Source organism: Drosophila rhopaloa, unplaced genomic scaffold (genome assembly GCF_018152115.1).
Source record: "Drosophila rhopaloa isolate 14029-0021.01 unplaced genomic scaffold, ASM1815211v1 contig_3, whole genome shotgun sequence".
NCBI classification, from domain to species: domain Eukaryota; kingdom Metazoa; phylum Arthropoda; class Insecta; order Diptera; family Drosophilidae; genus Drosophila; species Drosophila rhopaloa.
Window position 1 is genome coordinate 17,822,197 of NW_025335123.1, and position 24,392 is coordinate 17,846,588.

The 24,392-nt window shown below is 38.9% G+C and overlaps 2 protein-coding genes across 4 annotated transcripts; one reads left to right on the plus strand and one right to left on the minus strand.

The window, feature by feature from the left end:
* Positions 1-853: 853 nt before the first annotated feature.
* Positions 854-24,339, minus strand: LOC108045284. Its single transcript, XM_017124563.2, has 3 exons — positions 24,202-24,339; positions 1,593-1,887; positions 854-1,092 (listed from the first exon to the last, which is right to left on the minus strand). Exons 2-3 carry the CDS (start codon positions 1,645-1,647, stop codon positions 944-946), a joined length of 204 nt encoding a protein of 67 aa, XP_016980052.1. The 5' UTR covers positions 1,648-1,887; positions 24,202-24,339; the 3' UTR covers positions 854-943.
* LOC108045283 (cytosolic endo-beta-N-acetylglucosaminidase) lies at positions 2,018-7,870 on the plus strand. Of its 3 annotated transcripts, none has more exons than XM_017124559.2 (5): positions 2,018-2,032; positions 2,091-2,392; positions 4,964-5,201; positions 5,680-5,997; positions 6,579-7,870. In XM_017124559.2, the coding sequence occupies exons 2-5, from the start codon at positions 2,110-2,112 to the stop codon at positions 7,759-7,761; spliced, it is 2,022 nt and encodes a 673-aa protein (XP_016980048.1). In that variant the 5' UTR covers positions 2,018-2,032; positions 2,091-2,109; the 3' UTR covers positions 7,762-7,870. The 3 variants fall into 3 exon arrangements, with proteins under 3 accessions (XP_016980048.1, XP_016980051.1, XP_016980049.1); XM_017124562.2 differs by adding an exon at positions 3,724-3,752 and having other exon boundaries at positions 2,024-2,392; positions 4,824-5,201; positions 6,579-7,056; XM_017124560.2 differs by lacking the exon at positions 2,018-2,032 and having other exon boundaries at positions 2,342-2,392; positions 3,724-5,201.
* Positions 24,340-24,392: the final 53 nt, after the last annotated feature.

The following is a 24,392-nucleotide window of genomic DNA, read 5'->3' on the forward strand; positions in this document are numbered from 1 at the left end:
TGCGCAATCACAACGAAACGTTTGCAACAGCTGTGCGCTGGGCAGTGCTGCCCATAGATGTTGCCATGACATGAAGTATGTGGCATAAGCAGGCGCGAAGATTTGAATTTAATTGATTCAAACTAATAATTGATTTAATTGATTTAAACTAATAAATAAATATTATATTAACAAATAACAAAAATAGTTAAGTTCCAAGCCTTTTCCTTAAAGCAATATAAGTGTATTATTGTAAATTATATTAGCTGACAGCTGTTTTTTCCAAAAATATAAATAAATAATGTATGCCTCACCAAAAAGCTAATTTTTTTTAAAGTTCAATTGCCTTTTTTCAAGCATAAATTTTCAAGTAAATAATAATAAAATAATAAATCCTCTGCAGTACATACAAACGCCTATGAATAACTTCCACGTTTTATTTAATATTGTATATTAATATATTTTATATTTTGGCAAATTCAGTAACATGTTTGGTTTTTAAAGTAACTTTCTCTAAATATATTATATTATATGCTTACAACGACTTTCATAGGCGACACAAAAAAAAATCAACGCATTCAACTGCCTTGGGCTGCGAAGTGGGTTCCATAGTAATAGTGGTTGTGGTGGGTGGTGGGTGGTTGGAATGGGGGCGGTTCTGTGGGTGGGTGGGTGGCCTTGGTGGTTCGCATGTTCTTTATTTAGTTGTGTATGTACGTCAGCCCCAGCTGCGTGCGCCGCAGATGTCAACCACAGTCCAATGAATGACGGTGACGGCGGCTTGAGATCCTGGCGGTGGTCCGTCCGCTCCTCCGGGATTCCCCTCCTCCGGCTTCGCAGCACCTCGCTCCTCACCCACTTCCATGACCACACTGCCGGGCTGATCCCCGCGCTCCGTGGGGATCCTGGCCTGGTCCCGGGGATGCCCCTGCTCCTCCCTCGATTGGCAGGCCGCGTACAACAACTATGCGGTCACGTAGTACTCCCGCTGCCGCTTCTGGCACTTCTCGCGGGCAATGTAGCACAGGGCGATCGTGATCAGGAGCACTATGGTGACGCCCATGCCAATGCTCACCCACATGATCTCCTCGTTGATGCCCACGTACGAGCGTCCTGGAAGAGCACACCGATCAGTTGGGGTATTTCATAGTTAAAGCAAGAGATTGGGTCGAAAGAATCTACTAAAAATTAAAAAAACCTAGATCACCATCGATTTTTTCTTTAAAATGTAACTCAAATGACTTTGTGAATTATGTAATATATATATATATACTCATTTTTAAAGTTAAGAACACAAAACAATTAACAAAATGATCAGTTTAGTCTATACAGAATAACCTTCACAACATTAATAATTTAATAAATAAAACAAACAAATAAATAAATACTTCCTAAAAAATGTTGACAATGCTAGTTTTCTTCGTGTGTATTCTTTTGATAGCATTTTTTTTTTGCCTGTGCACTTTGGATGCACTTGATTGCTTTCAATTTAATTAGTAAATTAAAATGAGCACTTTTAAACGTCATAAATTGGAGGTTGAGATAATGAAGGTACTGGTATAAGGACTTAATGTGGGTGATAAAAAGGGCAGACTGCCATCGAAAAAACTCACCATTGTAATAGTGATTGGAGTAGCCGGCTTTGCCAGCCACTCGACCTGCTGGCATTTTGCGGAAAGTTCAGCCAACTAATAAATTAAAAATTTATTTTTTTCTTTTTTTTTGTTGCTACTTGGCTCGCTGGCCAGGAAATTTGTACGAGATATTTGTTGCTTTTGCAGCTACTTCGGATATTTAAGCTTCTTTTCTCCTCCTCTTTTCTCGATTGTTTGTCCTTGCTTAATTACAATTGATGTGCTTTGCCTGCATTTCGATTTCATCTAGGTCCTTGGATGGCGCCAGTTTGAGCTATAAAAAAAGAAGTGAAAAGAAAATGAGTGTGTTCATTTGAATTTAAATTTTGAGCGGGTTAAAGGCAGATGATTTGCAACACTGCCATTTGATGTTTTACAGCACTGATGAAGAAGAGGAAGCAGTGTGCAATCAGCTGTGTGTAAGTAAATAAATATATTACTTTTGGTGACATTTCTACCAAATTTAATGTTCTTAAGATAAAAACTAATTGATTAAATGAGTGAAATAGAAAACTCAGAGCTCAAAGAGGTGAAAAGCACCAGCAAAGTGATGGAAAATAAAGAAATTGATAGTGAAAACGACAAAAACACCGGCATTTTGGTGCGCGAAGAAGAAGAAGCAGAAGTTCCCAAGAAGAAGCAGAAGTTGGATGAGAAAAAAGATGAAGAAGAGCAGAGAAAGAAAGAGACGAAAGCGGAAGAATTCGCGGGCAAGAAAGAGATAGCTGCAGGTGAAATGCAAAGGGAACAGTGCCAGGATAAAAGCACCTGTAGATGCTGTAAGTCCTTCTCTTTCTCACCTACACTTTTTTCATTATCCGTCTCTTTTGCTCTTTAAATAACACGTATGCACCAATTATTTATATTAGCGATAACGGTTATCATCAAAACATTTTCATTACTCATCTTAAAAACTAATGGTTTCCATTTTAGAAAAAAAGTTGTGTATTTACCAGAGTATTACCTAAATGGCTTTGAATTATATTAGTTATTATTAAGTTTTTAATCAAAATTCTAATAATATAACAAAATAAGGTAAAAACTACAACAAATAAAATATATTTTTTTACACTGTTTAGAAGTATGATTGTTAAATATTTATCTTAATGTTTAAGAGATTATTGCAAAGATCATATAAATTAAACAAATTTAAATAAAGTGTCAATCAAGAGCCGTTTAAGAACAGCCGCTCTCCTTTTTTCCCTTTCACAATTTCTGACCGAAAGATAATGTCCAGACATGTGGCTCATTCGCATGCACCGCTTGTTCCTGGCCAGAATCCATATCCTGGCATCCGTGATAGATTAAAGTTACGCCCGGGCACGAATTGCATGAAAATGCCACGCCCCTCGTCCCTTTTCTCTGCCATATCTGCATCAGTTGCAAAAAGTTTCGACCAAACACAGAGAGAAAAAAGGAAGTCATCTTAAAATTTAGAATTCGTGATTTCATACTCATGCTAATTTGAGCATTGGTGCATTATCAGATTTCTAGATATTTGTTGAAAAATACTTGTTTTAGGTTCTCAGCATTGTATTTAAAGTTTATCCCTCATGCGTACTGTTGGCTTTGATCAAACAATGTAATTTACTGGCATACGTGTCGTATGAGTAATTTGTATGAAAACGTACATAGAGCATACGCAAAGTAAAATATAATTTTTTGGTTTTAAAACCATTTATTTCACTATAAAATCTAAATTCAAACAAATTAGTTACAAAACAGACCGCATTTGACTAATACATTTCTTAAAATACAAAATAATTATTTTGGTGAATGTTTTGTTCACCTTCAGATATTTTCTCGCAGTGCAGCAGCAAACACAACAGGAAACGGAGCGTCCTTCCGTTTTCATTGCTGCTGCACATTTACAACTGCAATTGCAATCGAAATGAGTGCGAAGGTCGCTTTTGACCAGGCCCAAAGCCCAAAACCCGTTAGTGAAGTGGCTTTAACTCGGTTTTCGACTTGAATAATTCAGGCCAACAAATGGCAAACTAGAAATGGAATTTTCGGGGCTCACGTACTTAAATTGCGAAAAAAGTTGGCAGTTTTTGGGGAACCCGGCAATATGGGCGATTACTGAATCATTTGTTTTTTGCTTTCCCAGGGAAAACTTTAAAGGAAACTCCCTGCTCGGTAATGAAAATAAAGCGTTTGGCCATTATTTCACCGCGAATTAAGTGCAGTGGGTTGACGTTGCCGGCGGCGGTGGCGGTGGCTAATTGAAAAGCGCCAACTGCAGCCACCGTGGGTTAACTTAACCCCTTTCATCCCCCGATGCGAACACATTCACTCTGATTACCTGGCAGCTCACGGGTATTTATGGACCGCCTTTCTTTTGTGGTTAGTTGCTGCACAAGCTCATTAAGATTGCTAATTTCCCCTCGGGATAATCGAAAAACCTGAGATATTACTGCATACCGTCTAGTTTTAATATTTGTTTGGGTTTTTTATTAGGAATATATTCGGTAATTAGAAATCTAGCTGTGTCTGTTAATTATAGTTTAACACTTAATTACAAAATTAATACTTAAAGTTCTTTTTTTAATTAGTAAAAAATGTCAATAGGTATTTCCTATGTTTAAAAATATCAAAAGTTCCTGTCAATCTGAAACACACGATTTAAATTTGGTTACTAAATTCTGGTAATAGTATTCAGTAGTACAAACAAATGTTTGTTTAATCAGGCATTCATTGAAAAATCATATATCTAGAGCCTGCTATTGCATTTTTGAATTTGCATAATAGCTGCATGTAATCGCACTTGAATTTATCAAGCGGAAATAATGCCCAGCTCGAGAGCTTGACCATAACACATTAAGTGGGTTAAGTGCTGAGTGCGAAAATTGAAAAACTTTAAGTGTTTGTCCGGAAAATTGATTAAAAAAAAGGAGGGGGACTCAAAACTCATTAACGCAATGCGTTCCACTAGCAAAACCATATTCAATGATTACTTAATAAATGCTTTGGTATGAGAAAGAGAGATAAGTTCATAAAAAAAGGTTAATCAAATCTAGTGGCTTTACACCAATTTAAGCTAATATTTTAGCAGGTAATATCAACATTTTTTTTTTAATGTCTATAAGTATGTAAATTTACCCGAGTTAGTGATATATTTTTCTTTGCTGTGTGACTCGGCTTTAATAACACCCACACCCATCCAATGCCATTTGATTGCGGTCGCTGCGCAAATTATCGCGATAAAAGTGCAGTGAAGAGCTGCACAGTCCTCATTCTCATTCACATTCTCCATTGCCAACCAAACCCTTGAGCGGTTCGCATCCGCGGGAAGATCTTAAAAATAATGTCTCAGCGGCGTCGGAAATATATCTCCCCCTCCCTGGCAGCCCAACTGGAGGCGGAGGCCATCAAGGACAACCGCCAGCTGCTGGAGTTCCGGGTGCGGAGCAGGGACATCGACTGGCGGCAGTATGTCCAGCCGCTGGACACCGCAGTCCGGTCCGGAGCGGTCTACTTGGACCGGCAGGTGGACTTCGTGGGCAGCCAGCGGCGACCGGTGACCGAGGCAAATCGCAGGGAGCTGCTCGTCTGCCACGACATGATGGGCAATTACTTGGAGGATCGGTGAGTTTTATTGAGAACAGCGAGGAATTTATAGTCAAATAACAGCTTTACGTCCTTTTGAAAGCATTTTTTACAAGGGATTGCATTACTAAAAACTACTGTCAAACAATCTTATCTAAAACCATTATTTGTTTTGAGTGCACAGCATTCTTATTCATACGACAAACATTTCTTACCTAAACCACTTTACATATAGCCATTATTATTTGTTTGTATTTTTAGCCAACTAAAGTATTTAAAATCCCTATTACCTAGAATGTTTAATGCGCCTCAATTGCACTCATACAATTTTTAACAGATGCTAGAGCATTTGTTTTGTTTTTAAATATAACTATTTAATCGAAACAGATAACATTTTTAAGCAGATAAAACAAAACTTTAATTTAACTTATATGCTATAGTAATTTGACATCGTTTTGCAATTGATGCGGGCCGAACTTTTGATAAATCAGTTTTTAATTGATTTTATTTGTTGCAGGCACTTTCACAGCTCGCAAAAGTACGACGACTATCGATTCGTGCACTGGTCGGCCGTGGATTACTTCTGCTACTTCAGCCACGAGTACGTGACCATTCCGCCCAGCGGCTGGCTGAATGCCGCCCATCGTCACGGAGTTCCCGTGGTGGGCACGTTCATCGTGGAGGCGGCAGGACTCCTGGAGGAGGTCCTGGCCAGCGAGGAGAGTGTGAACAGGACGGTGGAAGCCCTAACCCGTCTGTGCGAGCACTTTGGCTTCGAGGGATGGCTGGTCAACGTGGAGGTGACTGTGGCCCAGCGCAATATGCCCAATCTTTAGTGAGTACTACTATGTCAGTACTGCAGTCTGAATGCCTTTTAAGCCTCTACAAAAGCTCTATGTCATTAAAATAATAGATAAAAAACCATTTACTTTGTGGCAACCAACTTCATCTCCTTTGTGACCAATTTCTCACAAGAGCAAACTTAAGTCTCATATCGGCTGTCCAATTTATCAACAGCTTTTTCAATTCAATCAATCATGAGCTGTCATTGAAACTAGCTTTTCTATTTTTACATCAGATGGAAGTTTACTTATTGGTGTTTAAGTTTACTTAAACAAAAGCAAGCAACTTTTATGCAGGAAAAATAAATATTTAAAAAATATTCTTTATATTCCAAAAACTTTTAACCAGTTCATTGTTGTAACTTAAATTGTTATTAAGGTGTGTGTGCTTTGTTTTTTTAATGATTTTTATAATAAAAACATATTCTTTTAATGCTGATGCTAAACCAAATTGTATTGTAAGTACTAATAGCATGCTTAATATGTGATTCGCATTAGCTGCATATCTTTATCATAAAGCAATAGCACTTGAACCAACTTTTAATACTTATTTTATTATCCTGTTTCCCCTCAGTCGCTTTGTCCAGGAACTGACGACCGCCACGGAATCACGTGTGTCCCATGGACGTGTCTTTTGGTACGACAGCGTTACGGAGAGCGGCCAACTCCTGTGGCAGAACGAGCTCAACTCGCGCAATGCGGAGTTCTTCCGGCGCAGCCATGGCACCCTGATAAACTATTCCTGGAGCGAGGGCCACTTGGAGCGGAGTGCCGAGCAGGTCAGGAAGGAGCAGACGGCCCGGCATCGCGTTTTCATCGGATTGGATGTCTTCGGCAGGAATTGCAAGGGCGGATTCCAGAGTCAGCAGAGCATGGAGAGCATTGCGGACAAGGGCTTCTCCGCGGGCATCTTTGCACCTGGCTGGTCCTTTGAGACGCTCAATCGCTTTGGCTACAATATCAAGAACCCGCACGGCGAGGAGCAGGTGAACTCGGCCTTCTTGGCCAGAAACGAGTCGTGGTGGGCTCGCATTTGGCCCACTCTGGCCACGCATCCCTACAGTTCGCTGCCCTTCTTCACGGACTTTTGCGTGGGTTCCGGTCGTGCGAGCTACGAGCGGGGACTAAGGACCCCAGGCGAGGATCACCCCTTCTTCAATCTGTCGCGGCAGTCGCTGCAGCCGTCGGTGCCGCTGGACAGGAATGCAGTGCATCATTTCGACGAGGCCTTCGCCGGCGGCTGTTCCCTTCTGGTTACCAACTACGAGCGGGCCTTCCGGCTCTTTGTCACTGACTTCGAGCTGACCCGCGGGGTGTTACTCCTGGGCTATGCCTTTAAAATCAACGGCGATGTGTCCGCAGCCACCGACTTTGATTTGCTTCTGCGTGTGACGCCGCTGCGCAGGAATGATGCGGAGCTGTACTTGTTTTGCGGGGAGTATCGTGGCGCAATTGTGGCCCCACAACGCTGCTACCTCTCGCCCCTCGACGACGTCCTGCCCCGCGGCCATGCCAAGCTGCCGCAGGACACCAGATCCCTGGGCCCGGGCTGGCAGGTGCGTTACTATGTGGCCAAGTTCGACGGACCCGTCAGAGTCCAGGATATTGGGCTGAAGTGCCAGCGGCCGGCGGAGTCGAAGGCGGAGGCTCAGTTGGGCGCCGTCTATGTGGAGAGTCTGTATATGGAGGATTTGACGGACTCGCGGACGGACATTCCAGTCTACGGCCAGAAAATGTGGAATGAGCAGCCGGTTTAAACCACTAGTTGGTAATACATAAAGTGTATAAACTGCATTTAATATTAATTTCTTAATATCTCACAGTGTTCAAAATAAAATAATAATAAATGACAACCAATGACGCCTAGTTCTAATTGCAATCAAAATTCTTAAACACAAAATGGTTTTTCGTCTTTTAAAAAAGTATGTAAATCATCGTTACTCGACCGTTCGGCTCATTCCATTATATTTGGTGACCTCCACCATTGGTAGTCATTTATCAAGGCCCATTCTTCCTTTTGTGAAGAGTTTTGGCGGGTGACTCACGCATCCCGTACCTCCTTTGGCCCTCCGTTTTGCCAGAAATTGACTTCAATCGTTTAGTCAGCGCTCCTGGCACTTGGCCACATCACTCAACTACACTTCACTTCACTTGCCTCCGCACCAGTGGCCCTCAAACTGTGCTTGGCTGGCTGCCAAGCTGTCTGGCCTTTAAGACGTGACTTTGAAACTGTGTTTTTGTGATTCCTTGTTGCCGTATATGTTGGCCTAGCACTTAAAGGATTTTTAACAAAACTTATATAAATTTAAAAGAGGTATTTCAATTTGAATTATTTTATTTGCATAGTATATTAATTTCACTTACAAATAGTTTGAATTTTGAATTCTAACTATGAAAATGTTTTCTTTATCTTAACATTATATTAAGCTTATAATAAACATTCAGAATGGTGTGATTTAAAATAAATGAAGACTAATTTATAATGGGACTTTAAGCTTGATGTTTATTATTATTTGCGAATATGTCTCTGCAAATCCCACCAATTAGCATTTCTTTCTGATTCATGCTAATGCATTTTAAATTGCCTAATTATTAATGGAATCCCTGAATAAATGGGGCATCAAAGTAGGACTAGTAGTAGTAAACTGAGTTTCATTTAAAATGTATATATTTATTTTGGAGCAGTACGTGACCAACTGACCGCAAAATTTGCATTTAATTTTTTTTTCAATTTGAGCTCTAACACCTTTTAGGATCCCCCACAGCTCCCGCACCCCCTCACCTTGGCTGAGTAATTTTTTGACATTTTTAATGCAGATTTTCAGGCAGCACACGCTGTTGACATCATTTCAGTTTGCATGACAGCATCTGCAATCCCCGAGTCTTTTCCCCCGGTTTTCCCCCAGTTGTATGCCATTTTATTTGTTTAGTTCTTCGTTTTCTGTTTGACTTTGGCTTTGGCTTTGGCCTTCCTCTTCAGCGAGGCTGCTTTGAATTTCCGCGCCCTTTTGGGGTCGCCGAAGCGGAAGTTGCATTTCCGGATGAGCGGGGTGCTAAGTCATCTCGCTTGCTCCCTTTTCAATGCGAATGCTGTTCCCTCTCTCTGTCCCTCTCATAATCGCCATATTTCCTCTCTTTCTTAGCCTGTCAGCTTTTTGCTGAATTTATGTTCGACCGTCGCAATTAGCCACGCCCACCCAACCGCCCCCCGCCCACTGCGGCCAACGCCCAATGTCAGCGGAATAGAATCCTACTACTGACCGCATTTCAAAGTGATTAACGTCATCAGCCTGAATGCATTGATTCAGCTGTGAAATTTGTAGATGGAAATATGATGCGAAATGGAGAAGATAAAATCCAACAAATCGGGCGATTCGGCAAATGAGGGAGGTGCACTTAGAAAAAGAAAGTGGTGGTATAGAAATCTAAAGTTCACTTCAACATTTCTATTAATTGTTTCTTAAATTGAATTCTGAATAAAAAACCCGACACAATAAAATAACTCATAACATTAAATGTTTAAGTTGCACCCGTCGAAAGAGGAAATATATTTCCACCTAAAAATAAATATGTAGACTAATTGATTTGATTGCCCCTTAAAAATGAAATAATAATTATAATTATAAAATTATTGTATATATTATATATTTTTTTAAGAACCAACAAACATAAATTCTGTGAGGATAAAATATATTTAAAACTTATTAAGTTAAGCAATCAAACCAATTTAAATTATGGCTTGAAATAAATATATTTTTTTAATAAAAAGTTTTTACTAAATCGCATAGATTATTGAGTAAATTTTGTTCTTGTGCATTTCTTAAGGCTTTTTAGTCGCAATGCGAGCTCTATCAGTGAAAGCCCTTTGAAATTCCCTAATTCTTTAAATTCTCCCAGTGACCAGGAGCTCATATTTAAGCAATTTATTGCAACACAAAACCAGAAAAAATGGGGAAAGCCCAAACAAGCTTGGGGGCCTGACCTAGATACGGAATTTTGGTTAGAGAATTCCAGGACAGGTGGCACAGCTGCCCTTTAATGTGGATTTTTCGGCTGGGATTTTATGCATTTAAATGAAAATGTAAATGTAAATGGAAATTGAAATTGAATATGCCAGGAGGTCGAGATGTGAATGTATCTGTCGGCCATTGTAACTCGAAAATGCAATTTGCGGTTTGCCCGAGGACTCCGGCTTTTTGCTCTCTGATTTAAACTGAATTGCAAATGAGCTGGAATGATAGATCGCCAATGAAGCCTAACGATGCAGGCACATAAGATTTTAAAAATAAATTTCTTTTAACTTAACTTTTTTATATAAATTTTATGCCTTTGTATTTTGTGTATTGATTTAGCAGGATTTAATTTAAATACATTAATTTCTGTATTTGCCAAGTAAGTTTTAAATTTTGGCCAAAACAACAAAGATTATATAAATTATTATTTATACAATTTAATAATTTAAGAAAACGATTTCCGATCGCTGTCCATTTCGTCCACAGCCATGATAAATCTCAAATTTTATTGGTTGGTAAGTCAAACAAAAAAAGGAAAAGACAAGAGCAAATACTTAGCTATCCATGAAATAATAAAAAATCTGTTATTGCCTTTTGAGTTGGTTTTTGCCTGCGGGAAGTGAAAAAGGACACAGTTGTCTCAGCCATTTTTCCCTCCATTTGGCCACCTATTAAAGCCATATTTCCCGGTGGCGCCTTCACTCTAATTGCCGTATCCGGTTGCAGATTGCCGGAGATGGAATTGTCGCCGGGGCGAAATCAAATTAAAATCAAGTGTGTGGCGATATGCAATTTAAAATTACCTTCACGCACAGCAGCTGCCACGCCTTCTTCGTTTTGTGTGTGTGGGCGTGAAGGCCTTCATTAATGTGGCCAACACGCACACACACTAATGAGTTCTCTGATTTCCTTGGCTGCCGCATCAGCATAAATTAAAGCCTACATTCGGGCGTGGCTTTAATTACTCCAACCGCCCGCGGCAATGTGATCGAAACCACTGCCAAAACCCAACAAAACCCTGTCGTTTCGACCATGAAACTCATCAAATTCCGATAATAATAGATAAAGGAATGTGCTGCCAAAAATCAAAGGGGAAAAATACCCTCTAAACGCCCTTTAAGTGAGACATAATGGAATAAAGTTGACTGTGAAATCAAAACATTCGTATTTAGCAACATGATTTTATTGCTTAGTTGTAGTTAATAATATAAACACACTTTTTAGCCAAAAAAGAATAAATATTAAAAAAATAAATAGTTAAATTTTAAGCAGTTTACTAAACGTTTTATAAACTGACTAACAATTTATTGGACTTAAATGAATACATTTCTAAGAATTAATTTCTGCACCTAGCAAGAAACTTTTGGACAATGCAGTTTCGTTTAAAATTTCTCAATTTGAGCTCTTGTGTGACAAATGTTTGCTTTCAGGACGCTGGGTCCAACCCTTCTGGCTGACAAACCCATTAATGTAAACAATAGCTGGTAAACTTGCTCTTCGCTTCGGTTAATGGCATTCAATTTGGCCACAACATCAGTGGGCTCCACATAATTTGGGTCAAAATGGTTTTTGCGTTTTGGCTTCTGGCTTCTGGTCTCTGGATCCATGCATCAAGTGTTGGACAGGACATAACATGAATATATGTCCGTTTATTGCCATGTTCGCAAACATGGTCTTCAATTTTCATTAGGCAGCCGTGATTAAAGTCCTCAGATCCATTACAATCGATGAGAGCAGAACGAGTAATAGATTTCCGCTGTGCCACAAATCCACTGGCGAATAAGGGGGAAAATGCGATTTAATGCAAGGCCATCTTTCCGCCCTTTTTTCCCCAATTTTTCTTCTTTTCGCAGGCAGCCGAGCGTCAAATCCTTGAGGCCTGAACTCCTTTTTTCCTCAGAATGTATGCGTGTGTTTGGCCCTCGCGGCGCCTCATAACTTTTCCACATGGCCAACACAAAAAAAAACGAACAAACAAACAGCACGAGACCAAAAAGTATTTCGGCTCTGTATTCGGCATTCCCCATTTTCCGCCTTTGCCAAAAAAAATGTGGGAAAATGCATTTGTGGGTGGCTTAGATCTTGACATACTCTCTAATGAAAATTAGGCGTTTATTTATTGAAAAACAATTTAAGGAGAGCGGGAAAAGTTAACTAATGATTTCAAAATCATTTAAAATTCTTTGGGGAAATGTAAATTGATAATAAAAAATGTTTTAAGAGCTTGCCAAAATAAAATTAGACCTTGAAAATAAAATATCTCTCAAAGCAATAATAGCAGGATATGGAATAGGTTCTGCTGTTGGATTTTCCCCTTAACAAAAACCCATTTCTCTTGTTTGTCGTCGCCGCTTTGGCTAAACATTCATTATTTCGCTTTTGGTGTGACGACCATCTGTCTCGCAGCCATCGGCCATATCCGTATCCTCCGGATCTGCCGACTATATCTCGGGTATTGAGCAGCATATTTTGCCGACGCTGAGCAATTGTTTGCGTTTTCGCATTCCACTCGGCAATCAGTTGGGCAAACAACAGCCGTCGAAGGACGAAGGACCAAGGGTTATTATGGCTAGGCAAACGGATGGAGAATGCAACAGGCACAGCACCTTGGATTCAGAAGGCATTGTGATTGTGTTTGCCTAAAAGCAATGAAAGTTCTCTATGGTGGTGTTTTGAACATCATTAAAGCTTAGACCGAAATGCATATCAAATTTCCTTTTAATATAAAATACATTGTATTTTGTTAAATGGTGATTTGTAGTTAAATATCCATTTGTACTATTATGTTAAGAGAAATATTATGAAGGTATCCTCACATTTCCTGTTAACTCATCTAAAGCTTTCGTCAGTTCCTTTCAAACTGTGGACAATGCATTCGCTTTTCCAGTTCAACTCAAACTGATTGCAAGCAGCTCAACGTCACTCAATAACATGTCATTTATCAGGCTGACAAAGAGTCTTAACTGCAAGGGGAATCACCCCCTTTTCACCCCCTCGCCGACCATGAATCAAAGACTTTCCCGTCAAGATTTTTCTCTTACACTTTCCTCATCTGTCATTTTCGGTCCAGTTTTTAAAACTCTTGGCTTGATTACCGAATACCATCACCCTACAACTACTACCATTTACTCTTACAGTAAAAGGGTAATCATATTTTACATTTTTCATACATATATTATATATATTGCAGAATGAATTATAAAAAGAATCGAAGTCATTAGAAATGGCATTTTTGACATTTCATATTTTTCATAAGGGGTTTCAATTTGATTTTTTTGGAAAATTTTACAAAAAAATCTGTGAATGCCAGTCGATTGGAAATTTTGTTGCGAGTTCAACAAGGTATGGCATTCCATTAAGAGACCATTATTTGCATTGCTATCGTAAAAACACTGATATTTTTTAGCGCAAAATCATTAAAAAGCGCATTTTTGACATTTCACATTTATCATAAGGGGGTTACTCATTTTTTTTTTCGAAAATTGTAGTTTTATTAGTTCGAAGTTTTTATTAGCTAAAAAATAAGTAACAGGCTGCAAGCCTTATTAAGAAAATACAGTATCTACAGTCGAGTGTACCATATAACTTTTTGTATAACAGAGCAATGAGATACTTAGCATTAGCGATTTCTCGTGTATTTTTTATACTTGTTATGCCAACCCTTTCTTTCTTTCTTACTTTTTAATGGCCTCATCAATTAATTTAGCCATTTTAACTGGGGACTAACTTGGCTTGTTGGCCAAGTGATTTGCAGGCAAAAGGATGTCGCTGTCGCACAGTTTGAGCTTCACTTTGACGTCAGTCGCTGTCCTTGTTGTTTGGCTATAAAAAGAAAACATCATCGGGGCAAGTTTTGCCAGCGCGAAAATGATGTGAAGTTTCCTCCACCCAGCCCACTCGCTTTTCCGCTTTTCCCGACTTTGTGTTGATGAGAAAAGGCAGGGGAAGCACACATATACACAGGGATAAATTTAGGACATTATGTCTTAAGATTTTACTACATGGCACGACGTCTTAGCAACATAAACTTGTATTTATATTAGTTTTATTATTATATTATATTAGTTTAGGTGTACATGTTAGGCAGTAAGCTAAAGCTTTTAAGAATATGCAATTTTCAATATCTACCATAACGACAATTAAACCAATTAAAACAAAAATATATTGCAACAAGGTGTTTAATCTCCATCTTTTAAAAAATTATAACTGGAAAAAATTCCCGAAGGAAGCTGAAGGTCAAATATATTTAGGAATCTACCAATTGAAGATTTGTAAAATTTTAAAAATGCGTAGAGAATTTTTATTTCTATATTCTCGGTGTACTTCTTGGAACAGCGTGTGGAGTTTGTTTATTATAATGGGTTTGTTGTTTACGAGACACGCACTTTTTCATAATAGAAAACTAAAGTTGGCTGACGTTTTTCGGGCGAGGACGGAAACTGTAACTGAAACGTTGCCATAAATAAGGGCTCAAAGCAGTCAGCAGGCAGATGTCTGGTCGTCTGGCCTATCTGCGGCTCCTTTCGTCCTTCGTCCTTCGCCTGAACATGCATGTATATCCTGGCAGCGGTCCCGACGTGACCGAGTCCTTCCATGTGGCAGCGACATATGCAAAAGGCCGCATAAATCACAGGATCTTTGGGCCCGAAAGGGCAGGAGCGGCGGTATCACGGCCTGACACTGACTAACTGTCAGGGACCGATGCCAGGACATTGTTGCCAGGACATCGGGACACCAGGACATCGGGACACCAGAACACCAGCTACCAGATTGCAGCCACTTGCCAACTGCCTGTCCTGGACAAGGTCAAAGCAGGTTTCTCCAGAAAAACAGGCGGGGAAATCAGAGGAAACGGAAGTCAAGCGCTAAAGTTGAAGGTCATCAAGGAAGTGCAGGAGCAAGCGGAATTGGGTGCAGCAGGTTGCCCAGCCCCCAACAGGATAATCCTGTATTTATATCTAATCCGAGGGGAATTGCTAAAGGACTCTCAAGTTATATTAAAACTGTAATTTTATTTTCCGTGTAACTTATGTTATTTGATTTTTGTATTGCATGATTTCCAGGAACTTTACAAGATAATCTTGAAAAATCATTAGTAGTTATCTGTTTTTCTCCGACAGTTGTCACTCAGTTTTTCGCTGAAGGACAAATAAGTTATATTAAAGCCTTATTTACTTTAAGCAATTTTCATATGTGACAAACATGTATATGCTGTTTCCCAGGACTTTGAAAAATCATTATTTTTCAGTTATTTTTTTTTGACATTTGTCCCTCGGTTTTTCTCTCTGCTTTTACACCCAAAAATTTCTCACCTAAAAGCGTAGAAATGAAGCCAAATTTACGGTGATTGATGTTATTGCCAAATTGTTTGCGTTGGCCAACTTCTGTTGACGGTAATCGCTTAACTCAATTAAACAGTGAGTGTGTGTGTCTGTGCGGGTGCCTAGTCGAGTTTTCCGATCGAAGGACTTTTCCGACTGCCAATCACCTGTTCGATGTGTCATCCCGAGTGACACTTTGCGGCTATGTGCGTTGAATAAAATATATTTGGCCAACGCCCACATTTCAATGTCGACAATGCAGTTTTTCTCACTTTTCCCCTCGCTGTCTGTTTCAATTAAAATTTCCCAGGAGAACCCCAAAAAGTAGGCAATGGCGCAAAAAAAAAAAAAATTTGCTGTCGGCAGCCAAAAAATGAAACAAAACTTTTTAAGTGACATTTGCCAGCTCAGCGACGCTTTTCTCCTCCGCTCCATGCTTTCTAAAATTATTTGCAACTTTTGGCAAAAGTTTCACCCCTCGCCTAAGAAAATGCGATGAGAATTGCCAGGAATAGAACGCGCATTTCCCGCACTTTATTCTAGTCCTTTAAAAAAATCCTTCTACGCTTTTCCTCTTCTGATTTCGAAAATGTCGCATTGTGTTTTAATTAACTTTTCAACTCGGGCCCACGCATATGCGTTTGTTTGTGGGGAAAATTGCATTTCCCCTATTCAATTTTCCCATTTTCACGGCGAACAGTGATGACAAAAACTCAATCGAAACAAAAAATGTTAACCCCAATTTGATTTTATAATAAATTGAAAAATGTTTTTTTAAATGTTAAAACTTTAACAGTCTGTAAAGTAAATTAATTCGTAGTAACTATTATTTCTAGTTAAACTAGATTTAAAAATGTATCAAAAACCTCCTAAGTAGTGTTTTTAAATAAGAAGTAAGTACATAAGAATTTTGGGTATATAATAGGATAGCCAAGTACTTAACCCCTTGGGGCCAGGAAAATCGTATTATGTCGGTCGGAACTTGTATTACATTCATGCCCCACGCATGGACATCTCCATGTCAGCTTATGATAACTGGCCAGTAAGTTCCCAGCGGGACAGGATAATAATGGACGGCGGATGGGGAGGTTCCACTAGGAACCGAAAATTAATTAGACAGATCCTGCAATGAATGTGGCAGTGAGCCGCTGCAGCTGCACTGCGAACTTTGGGAGTTTTGGCAGTGAACGTGGCCAAAAGCAATATCCAAAGCCGCAGATAAACTGCTGCGGCAACAACAAACTAATGGCCAGGGAAAGTTGCAAATGTCACAGCAACAATTCCAGTGAATTATGCGGTAGTTTCGCCAGAGAATTATGAATTCCGAATGCAAAACTTCTGCAAAAGCTTAACTAAATTTGGGTATAACTTACAAGACGACAATAATTCCAGAAGACGTTTACACAAGGCTATAAAATGTGTGCAATTAAGAAATAATAACAAAAGAGTATTTTCCTACTTGGCTGGCCTTTTATTCGATTTCATTTCTATTTTAACAAGAGTCCTTTAAAATGGGATTGATTTTTAAATGGTGCACAAAGGAAAATCTCTAAAAATGCGACAGTTGACAAATGATATATTTCTTTCTACAATGAGCTTACAAATTATAAATTTGAAAAGAAATGCTTGTTCTAAGGACTACCATTTGTTTGGGTCACTGCAAGTTGGTGGGACTGAGAGCCCCTAAATAAATGCCCTCGACTTCGGGGGAACTTGAGTAATGAACTCCGCTAAAGAACTGCCAAAAGACGCCCAGCAAACAATTAGCAGCCAAATGAATTGTACAACTTGGAGGGCAAGGAAAATGTCTCGGTGGGTTGGGAAACTTTTACGGAATTTGTGAACCAGGCATACGGCAGAAGTAGAAGTAGAAGTAGAGGTACAAGCAAGTAGGTGAGTAAGTAAGCTCTGTTGACGGCAAAGCCAAGTACCTGCCACACTTTGTGCATGTGAGCAGGTGACACGGCCAGCAGTAAACAAATTGCCAAGTTGTACACGAGTGTCAACAGGCATTTGAGATTTGAGGTGCTTTCACAGGAAACTGGAGCTCAAAGGCCTGATTTCGACCTTTCGTGTCTGGATTAGCTTATAAGTATGTTATGAGAATTAATCTTCAGCTGTACAGGTTTATTAATAATCTTTTATGGAATGTGACTATTTTTAAGCCTTTATTTAAGTGCCTATTAAACAGCAATCTGACAAAATAAACTGCCAACTTTATTACTTTAAAAACACAATAGTGACAGCATAATTTGTGAACCAAAATGTACACAACTACCGAGTTAAAACGAACCAAAAATTAAAAGTACATATATCAAATAGCTTTATGGCCGACTGCACCAAATTTATTTGTAAGTGCTGAGCAATTTGCTGGGCTCTTCACAGACCAAATACAAATTCCACTTATTTTCTGGCCGCCCGAAAAATGTGCCACATAAAATGGGCAACCGAAACAAGCGTGTCCTTTTTTGGCCAGGACATATTTGGGATTTTTCGGCCGATAAGCAGGGGGCGTGGCTCGACAACTGTCATAATGAATAAATATTATTGCCAATTAAAGTGTGTGCTTGCCTGATTTATGTCCTAATTAGCCAGTGGACAACCAATGAATAAATATGTGCAGATGGGTACCGTGTGTATTGGGAATGCTCCAGGGTCAAAGGTTGCGATAAGGCGTCTCAAGTGGTTTTCACTTTGGCTCGCTTGGCTTTACGGGCTCCAAAGTGAGTGTCTCCGCCATCTTCCAATTTCTTTGTCTGCACGGGGTCTTAACTGCTCGGCAATTGGGTCAAAATGTCGTTGGCTCACACACACACACAAGTGCACCGTAATCTGCGTCTTTATATCCTGGCTCGAAGGATACTGTTTGCTTTGGGATTCATACCGCTTGCCGACTCCTTCACAACTTTTTGGCCCACTTTCTGCCAGTGATTCGGTTTTATTTTTCCCCGCTTCAAGCACTCTCACTTGTCGTGAATACTTTATAGGGAAATTGTAATATGTAGTCACAATTTACCCACTTTCCGTTTAAATCTTTTTTATTTATACCTAGTCAAAAAATGTTCTATTCTAGTTTCTCTGAAATTCGCATTTAAAATATTTCTGTGGTAAAAAATCATTCAAAAACAATTTTTACATACACGTCTTAATTGCCATAAAATAAATAAGTTTGAAAAGTGGTAAAAAAAAAATATCATTCCTTTTGTCACAAAGTTTTCCTTATGGTCTAAATTAGCATACTTAAATTTGCAATAAGAAACTTTATTTCCCACCCAATATATTTATATTTTTGAACATTTTTATGACTAAATATATCTGTGAGGGTCATTTATATGCTATAGTTGTTGATTTTGTTGCCTTTCATAACTGGTTCCTGTTTTGTTTATATTTTTTTATGGTCTGGAGTTGAAAGATGTCTTCCGCCGCTTTTCAGACTCAACTATTATTTTTATTGTAGCTTTCGCCGCTGTCTAACGACGTCTCAAGTGCTAACAAAGCTGTCTAGAATCGCAGAGACAGGACCCCCCCTCCCCGCACCGACCCTCTATTGTCACCGAACCTCCCGCAGCACTTTTGCATTTTCCATTTCCCGACCACAGGGCCCCCACCCTTGCTTTTTGCCACCCCTGTTTATATTGTTCTGTTTTGCATTATCTGCAGGTTTCTGCACAGATGCCTCCCAATGCACGACTCAAACGACATTATCCCACTTTTAATGTGCCACACTCAGTGGCGTTTGCAAGGGATATTGCCCCACATATTATCAGTTTAATTGTTTTACAAAAAAAAAAGTACATAAATAAGTTTATAAATTAATTTTGGTTATTTCTTTAAACAAGGATTATTAAGCACACATATCTTAAATTAATACTGTCTGTTTAATTACCAAATATTAGTTACACAATCTATCTACAAACACTTTTAAGAAAATGCTTAAACTAAACAGGACATTTCCCTTAACAAAAAGATTTTAAAATTTATTGAAAGACAACAAAAATACTTTAAGAACGGCTTAAGACCCCCTTACAAAAGCCATCCCTGAATTTAAACCCCCTTTTGATGTTCTTACACGGGATCCTATTATTGTTGCAACTGTTTACAAAGCGAAAAAGTTGCGGGCGAAATAAATTGTGTCTCGATAATAGAAGTTGAAAAATTGAGAAAATGGGAAAACCCAACACGTGTCGAATCGCAAAATTGCAAACTGTGAAAATTCGCCCGCCCAGAAATCCTTGACAACCCGAAACGGGGGCCTAGATAAAAAGAGGAAAACGATGTAAAGTTCGCCATGCCGGTCCGAAGTTTTCTTTACGCAATCATCATAAATTAACGACTCTCAACAAGTGGCAACAGAAATTGTGGAAAATGTGGGAAAAATTGAGAAAGAGTGCAAAAAAAAACTGAGAAGGTGAAACTTTTCCCAGAGCAGAGTAGGTGGAAAAGCGTGGAAATCTCGCCTGGCTGGTTCACTGTTCCGAATCCTTTTCCCAAGTTATCTACTCTAAATGCCATGCTCTTTATGTCCATATATATATCTGATCCTTACAAGTGCCAACAATTTTGTTTAACCAATTGTGGATTAGTCAAAAATTCACAATGCCCCAAGGCAGCAAAGCACTTAGAAAAACTGGTTCCAAAATTGATCCTTAATACTTTGTTATATATTGAACATATTGAAAAACAGTGGAATACTCATAGTATAAGTATGGATTTTACCATAATAAAGAGAATTTTTTTATTGCATTTTTGGAGTAGAGCATACGGTTTTATTAACTAAAGTTCTTAAACTTCTGAATTCTTTGTAGAAAAGTTTGTTGAAAAAACTTAAAATTAAGATCAATACAGTGCATTTTTGTTCAAATGAATTTGGTTTAAACCATATTCCACACCAAATTGGATTAGAAGTTAAACATTTAGTTGCTTTCAATTATGGTCTGTGTAAAATTCACTTTCAATTAGCAGGACAGCAGCTTGTCCTCGTCGGCAGTTGCAGAGCAAAATTATGTTCATGCATATTTAAATAACTTAATGAATTTTATAAAACTCGACGTTGTCTGTTCGAGTTTGACGAGTTGCAGAATGTTTGAGGGCCGTGGGAAAAAGGGGCGAAAAGTGGGTGGAATTGTGGGTGGGCACAATGCGCCTGTTGCTGTGGCGATGAGGTAATTGAGGAAGCATGTACTCCACTTTGGGGAGTCCCTGGTGGCGAAAGTAATACAAGTGAAAGGCGGGCGGGAAAATGGGAAATAGTTCAGCTGGAGTGGGGGTGGGGGGGGCGGTTGTGAGCAATTTGGCACTCTTACGTCCTTACATCCTTCGCTGATTTTTGGAAACAATCCACGAATGGCACACAATTAAACGCGGGCAAAATGTAGTCTAATTTTCAGGAGCTCTCGCAGGGAAAAGCAATTTTTGTGGTTAAGTTTTCCCGCTGATTTTCCACGACCGACTTACAATTAAAGTGAACCGAAGGTACAAAACTATTTTCAGCCAAAGACGTGACCGGTGTTTGTTATAAATTGTATTAAACTTGTTCATGAATACACTTTAAGGATCTCAAAAAATATTTAAAAAGTAGAATATATTGCTTAAGTTATTGATGTGAATTTGGAATTGAAAAAAATTACAATTTACAAATTTACCAGCTTCAGTAATCTTACCTTATTTTTTCAATTTATTATTTAGGAATAAAATCTTAATGATGTATAATGTATATTAAAAATTATAATTTATAGTTTGTAAATAACTTATGTTACCTTTAAAAAACTTAGGATGCATTGCTGAAACGTTTTAAAGCTGGATAAAGGAAACGTTGAAAACAAACAACAGACAGGAATGGGAAGCATGTGACATTTAACCGTGAAAAGAGCTGAGGGAAAGCGAGGGAAATTCTTTTAACGGGGAAAAGCCCACAAAGAATGAGACGAAGCCGTCCTTTGAGAAAAGCCCATCGTAGACGGAGGAAAACTGGGAGGGGATGAGGAAAAGCCGAAACATGATGACTTGCCCCTCGGAAACTTCAATCAACTAGAGATTTCCCTCAGAAATGACTAACATTTCCCACAATTTCCCACCATTGGGAGTCACATTATTCAGCACGACTAGAAGTCAGTCGATCCAAAATGCAATCAATCTGCGTATACAAATTTGCATGAAAAGTCTTCCAAAATAATTCCCATAAGATTAAATAATATCATATTTTCTATGGCATTCATTTGACATTTTTAAGCGTTAATAAGCATATATTCTTAATAGGTATATTAATTTGTTTTTTTTAATTAAAAACAAATTGAATGCAATATTTTCTATCTTTTCATTATTGAATATTTATAGTGTGCCAAAACAGTGCTTTTAAAACTGCTTTTATTAACACTCAAAATTTAATCAATTTTAAAATAATGACCCCATCACCCACTGTCAGAAATTAAAAACGAATTGTTTCTTTTAATCGGCGATGTCGGGGAATTGCGCCGAGCAATTGGTTGTGACTGCACCCCCGCTTAACCCCCCCTTAACCCCCGCCTAACCCATGATATCCCCAGAGAAGCCCGTAAAGATATGCAACAGTTAACAGTCCGACATCTAATTTAATTGGCTTAGCCTGAGCTGCGGGCTTTCGGCTTAGAGCTCCTCCACTTTACAGCGCTGACAGCCGACTTGGGGCATTAACCTCCTGATGGCCGAGGGGGTTACCATGCGACCGGGTCGCCGAAAGCGTCGTAAAGCGCTGCGTATCAAATTATCGTTAGATTTATTGCCCGCCAGCGAGGCAGTTGCTCCCATTTTACATTTTTATGGGAGCAACCGAACAACAGAGTTGTTAAACCAAAATTATGGGAGGAGTGTCCGAATGACAGTTGGATTGCATGGCTCTCGATTTATGCGTTCTTCGCTTCGTATTTATCGCACAGAATACTGTTACTATATAATATTTATATATGTGCATCCGACAGCTAACATAGCTAAAAAATGTTTACATTTTTTGTACAATTTTATGAAAAACATATAAGCATAAAATTGTTCTTATAAAATATAAACATTAATATGGCAAAAACTTTCTAATGCCATCAAAATACATTGTGAAGACACAAAATGTCAGCATAAACACAAGTTAATTGCATGCAGTGAAATATGCATTTGACTAGTCCTAAATTGATTTGCAAAAACATTGTTCTAATAATGTTGACTTTAAATATTCTTGATTTTGATCGAAAGTTAAAAATTAAGACCAGCAAATGATACATTATAATTCACAGTTTAATTTTCCTTTAGCTGTTACATAGCAGTGAAAATTGATTTTATTTGATGTTTTGTGCCAGTGATATGTGTGGTATGTGCCAAGATTCTATCGGCTGTTGGCCATTTGCAGGCGATGCCATTGCAGTTTTCAATTATGCATGCGTTTCGTCAGGTGGCGCCCTGAATCACTCGGCACGCGTCATGAATTTTTCATGATCTGGGCAACGCCTCCTGCTGCATTTTTCTGAATTTCCCCAACACCCTCGGCACTGGCACATACGTTTAGTTGGATGGTACGGATGATTGCATCGGCATTATGCAGCTCTTTCATCCAGCATTGAAGCCAATCAGTCAGGAGGAGATGGGCGTAATCGCCGGGGGGCGTGGCAGGTGCACCTGGATGATTACCAAAACGCTGACGGAGCTCCGACAATTGTTAGAGGAAATGGGAGAGAATGCAGCGGTGCGGCATAAATATTAAGTATACGACGTGTGGACTGCATTCATTGTCTTCTCCATTATCGAAAGTGACAATGGAAATGCTGTAGCTGGCATGACAGATATTAAAGCACCCACTCTTTTTTCAGTTCGTCTTTCCCCTCTAAAAATCCAAGACATTCAATTGTACTTTTAATCCTTTATCAATCAGTTAAGGCTTCAATTCATTTGTAATAACCAAATATATTCACATACAGATGACAAAGACAAAATTAAGCCAAGTTTAATTTCATAAATAATTAGTGAATCAAATTGCATAATTTGTATAATTAATTTTGATGAAGTGGAAAATCAAAATGCAAATAAGTTTTAGTTTGATTTAATTAGGAACGGTATCTGTAAATTTTTTATTTATGCTGAATAATTATAGATGAAATTAAACGGTAGAAATTCACTTCTCATTTGAAAAAATAATTTATATTTAAATGTATCTTCGGTGGGCTATTGCTTATTTTGTTTTAATCTTTAGAAAAACATTGCTTTTAGTGTTTATTTAAGCAAGTCTCTTTAATGGCACATATTTTTGCAAGCCTAAAAATCAAACGTACCTTTGAATCAAATAATAAAGAAACTATTGTTGTTCAATTTTTAATAACATGAATAGGACTACTAGCTTAACTACCGCGTTGTGTTAATTGGTTAAATCTTCTTTCTGATTTATGTTTTATAGCCATTTAGTTAGTTACGAAATACATATACGTTTTATTGCCACTTTTATATGCGGTTGCTAAATCCTAGTTTTGATTTGTGGTCACAAAAACTAGGCCCCCAAATCCCTATCAAACGTCGAAGTAATGACTATGCCGAGCGTGTGTTGGCATAAGCCGGAGGCATTGGCACGATTAACCCACGCGTGATGACAAAAGTCCACAAAACTAAGACGAAATGGGACAAAGACACTCGGGGGCCTCATAAAAACGCCATATGCGAAGTGGAAATCTTTGTTGCAATAATACGTACGTACTGAACAGGGGCAAATAGAGTGAAATGGAATGTAAGATTCATGTTAACGGCTTTCGGCATATCAAACTATGCAAAGTGTTTTGCGCCGCACAAGAGGCCGCACTGCCTAATAAATAATAAATCGAGAAGGGATCGCAAGGAAGGGCGGATGACAATCGCTCACCTCCGAGAAGGCCAGACAACGCCTATCCTTCTTGCCTTTCGCAAATGTTCCTTTTTCAAATAATCGGCCGAAAGTTTGGCGCACTTTCCGTACCGGGCCAACGGGGCGTATGAGCGACGGCGAGGCTCGAATATCAGAAGTCAGATATCAAGTAGCCGACAGCGGAGGCGACCTGCCACAAGGCGACACAA

Coding starts and splice junctions, on each gene's coding strand:
- LOC108045284 (XM_017124563.2), bottom strand. CDS start 1,647: ATGCCAGCAGGTCGAGTGGCTGGCAAAGCCGGCTACTCCAATCACTAT. Junction 1,093..1,592: donor CTCCAATCACTATTACAATG/GTGAGTTTTTTC, acceptor GTGCTCTTCCAG/GACGCTCGTACGTGGGCATC.
- LOC108045283 (XM_017124559.2), top strand. CDS start 2,110: ATGAGTGAAATAGAAAACTCAGAGCTCAAAGAGGTGAAAAGCACCAGC. Junction 5,202..5,679: donor GGCAATTACTTGGAGGATCG/GTGAGTTTTATT, acceptor TATTTGTTGCAG/GCACTTTCACAGCTCGCAAA. Junction 5,998..6,578: donor CGCAATATGCCCAATCTTTA/GTGAGTACTACT, acceptor GTTTCCCCTCAG/TCGCTTTGTCCAGGAACTGA.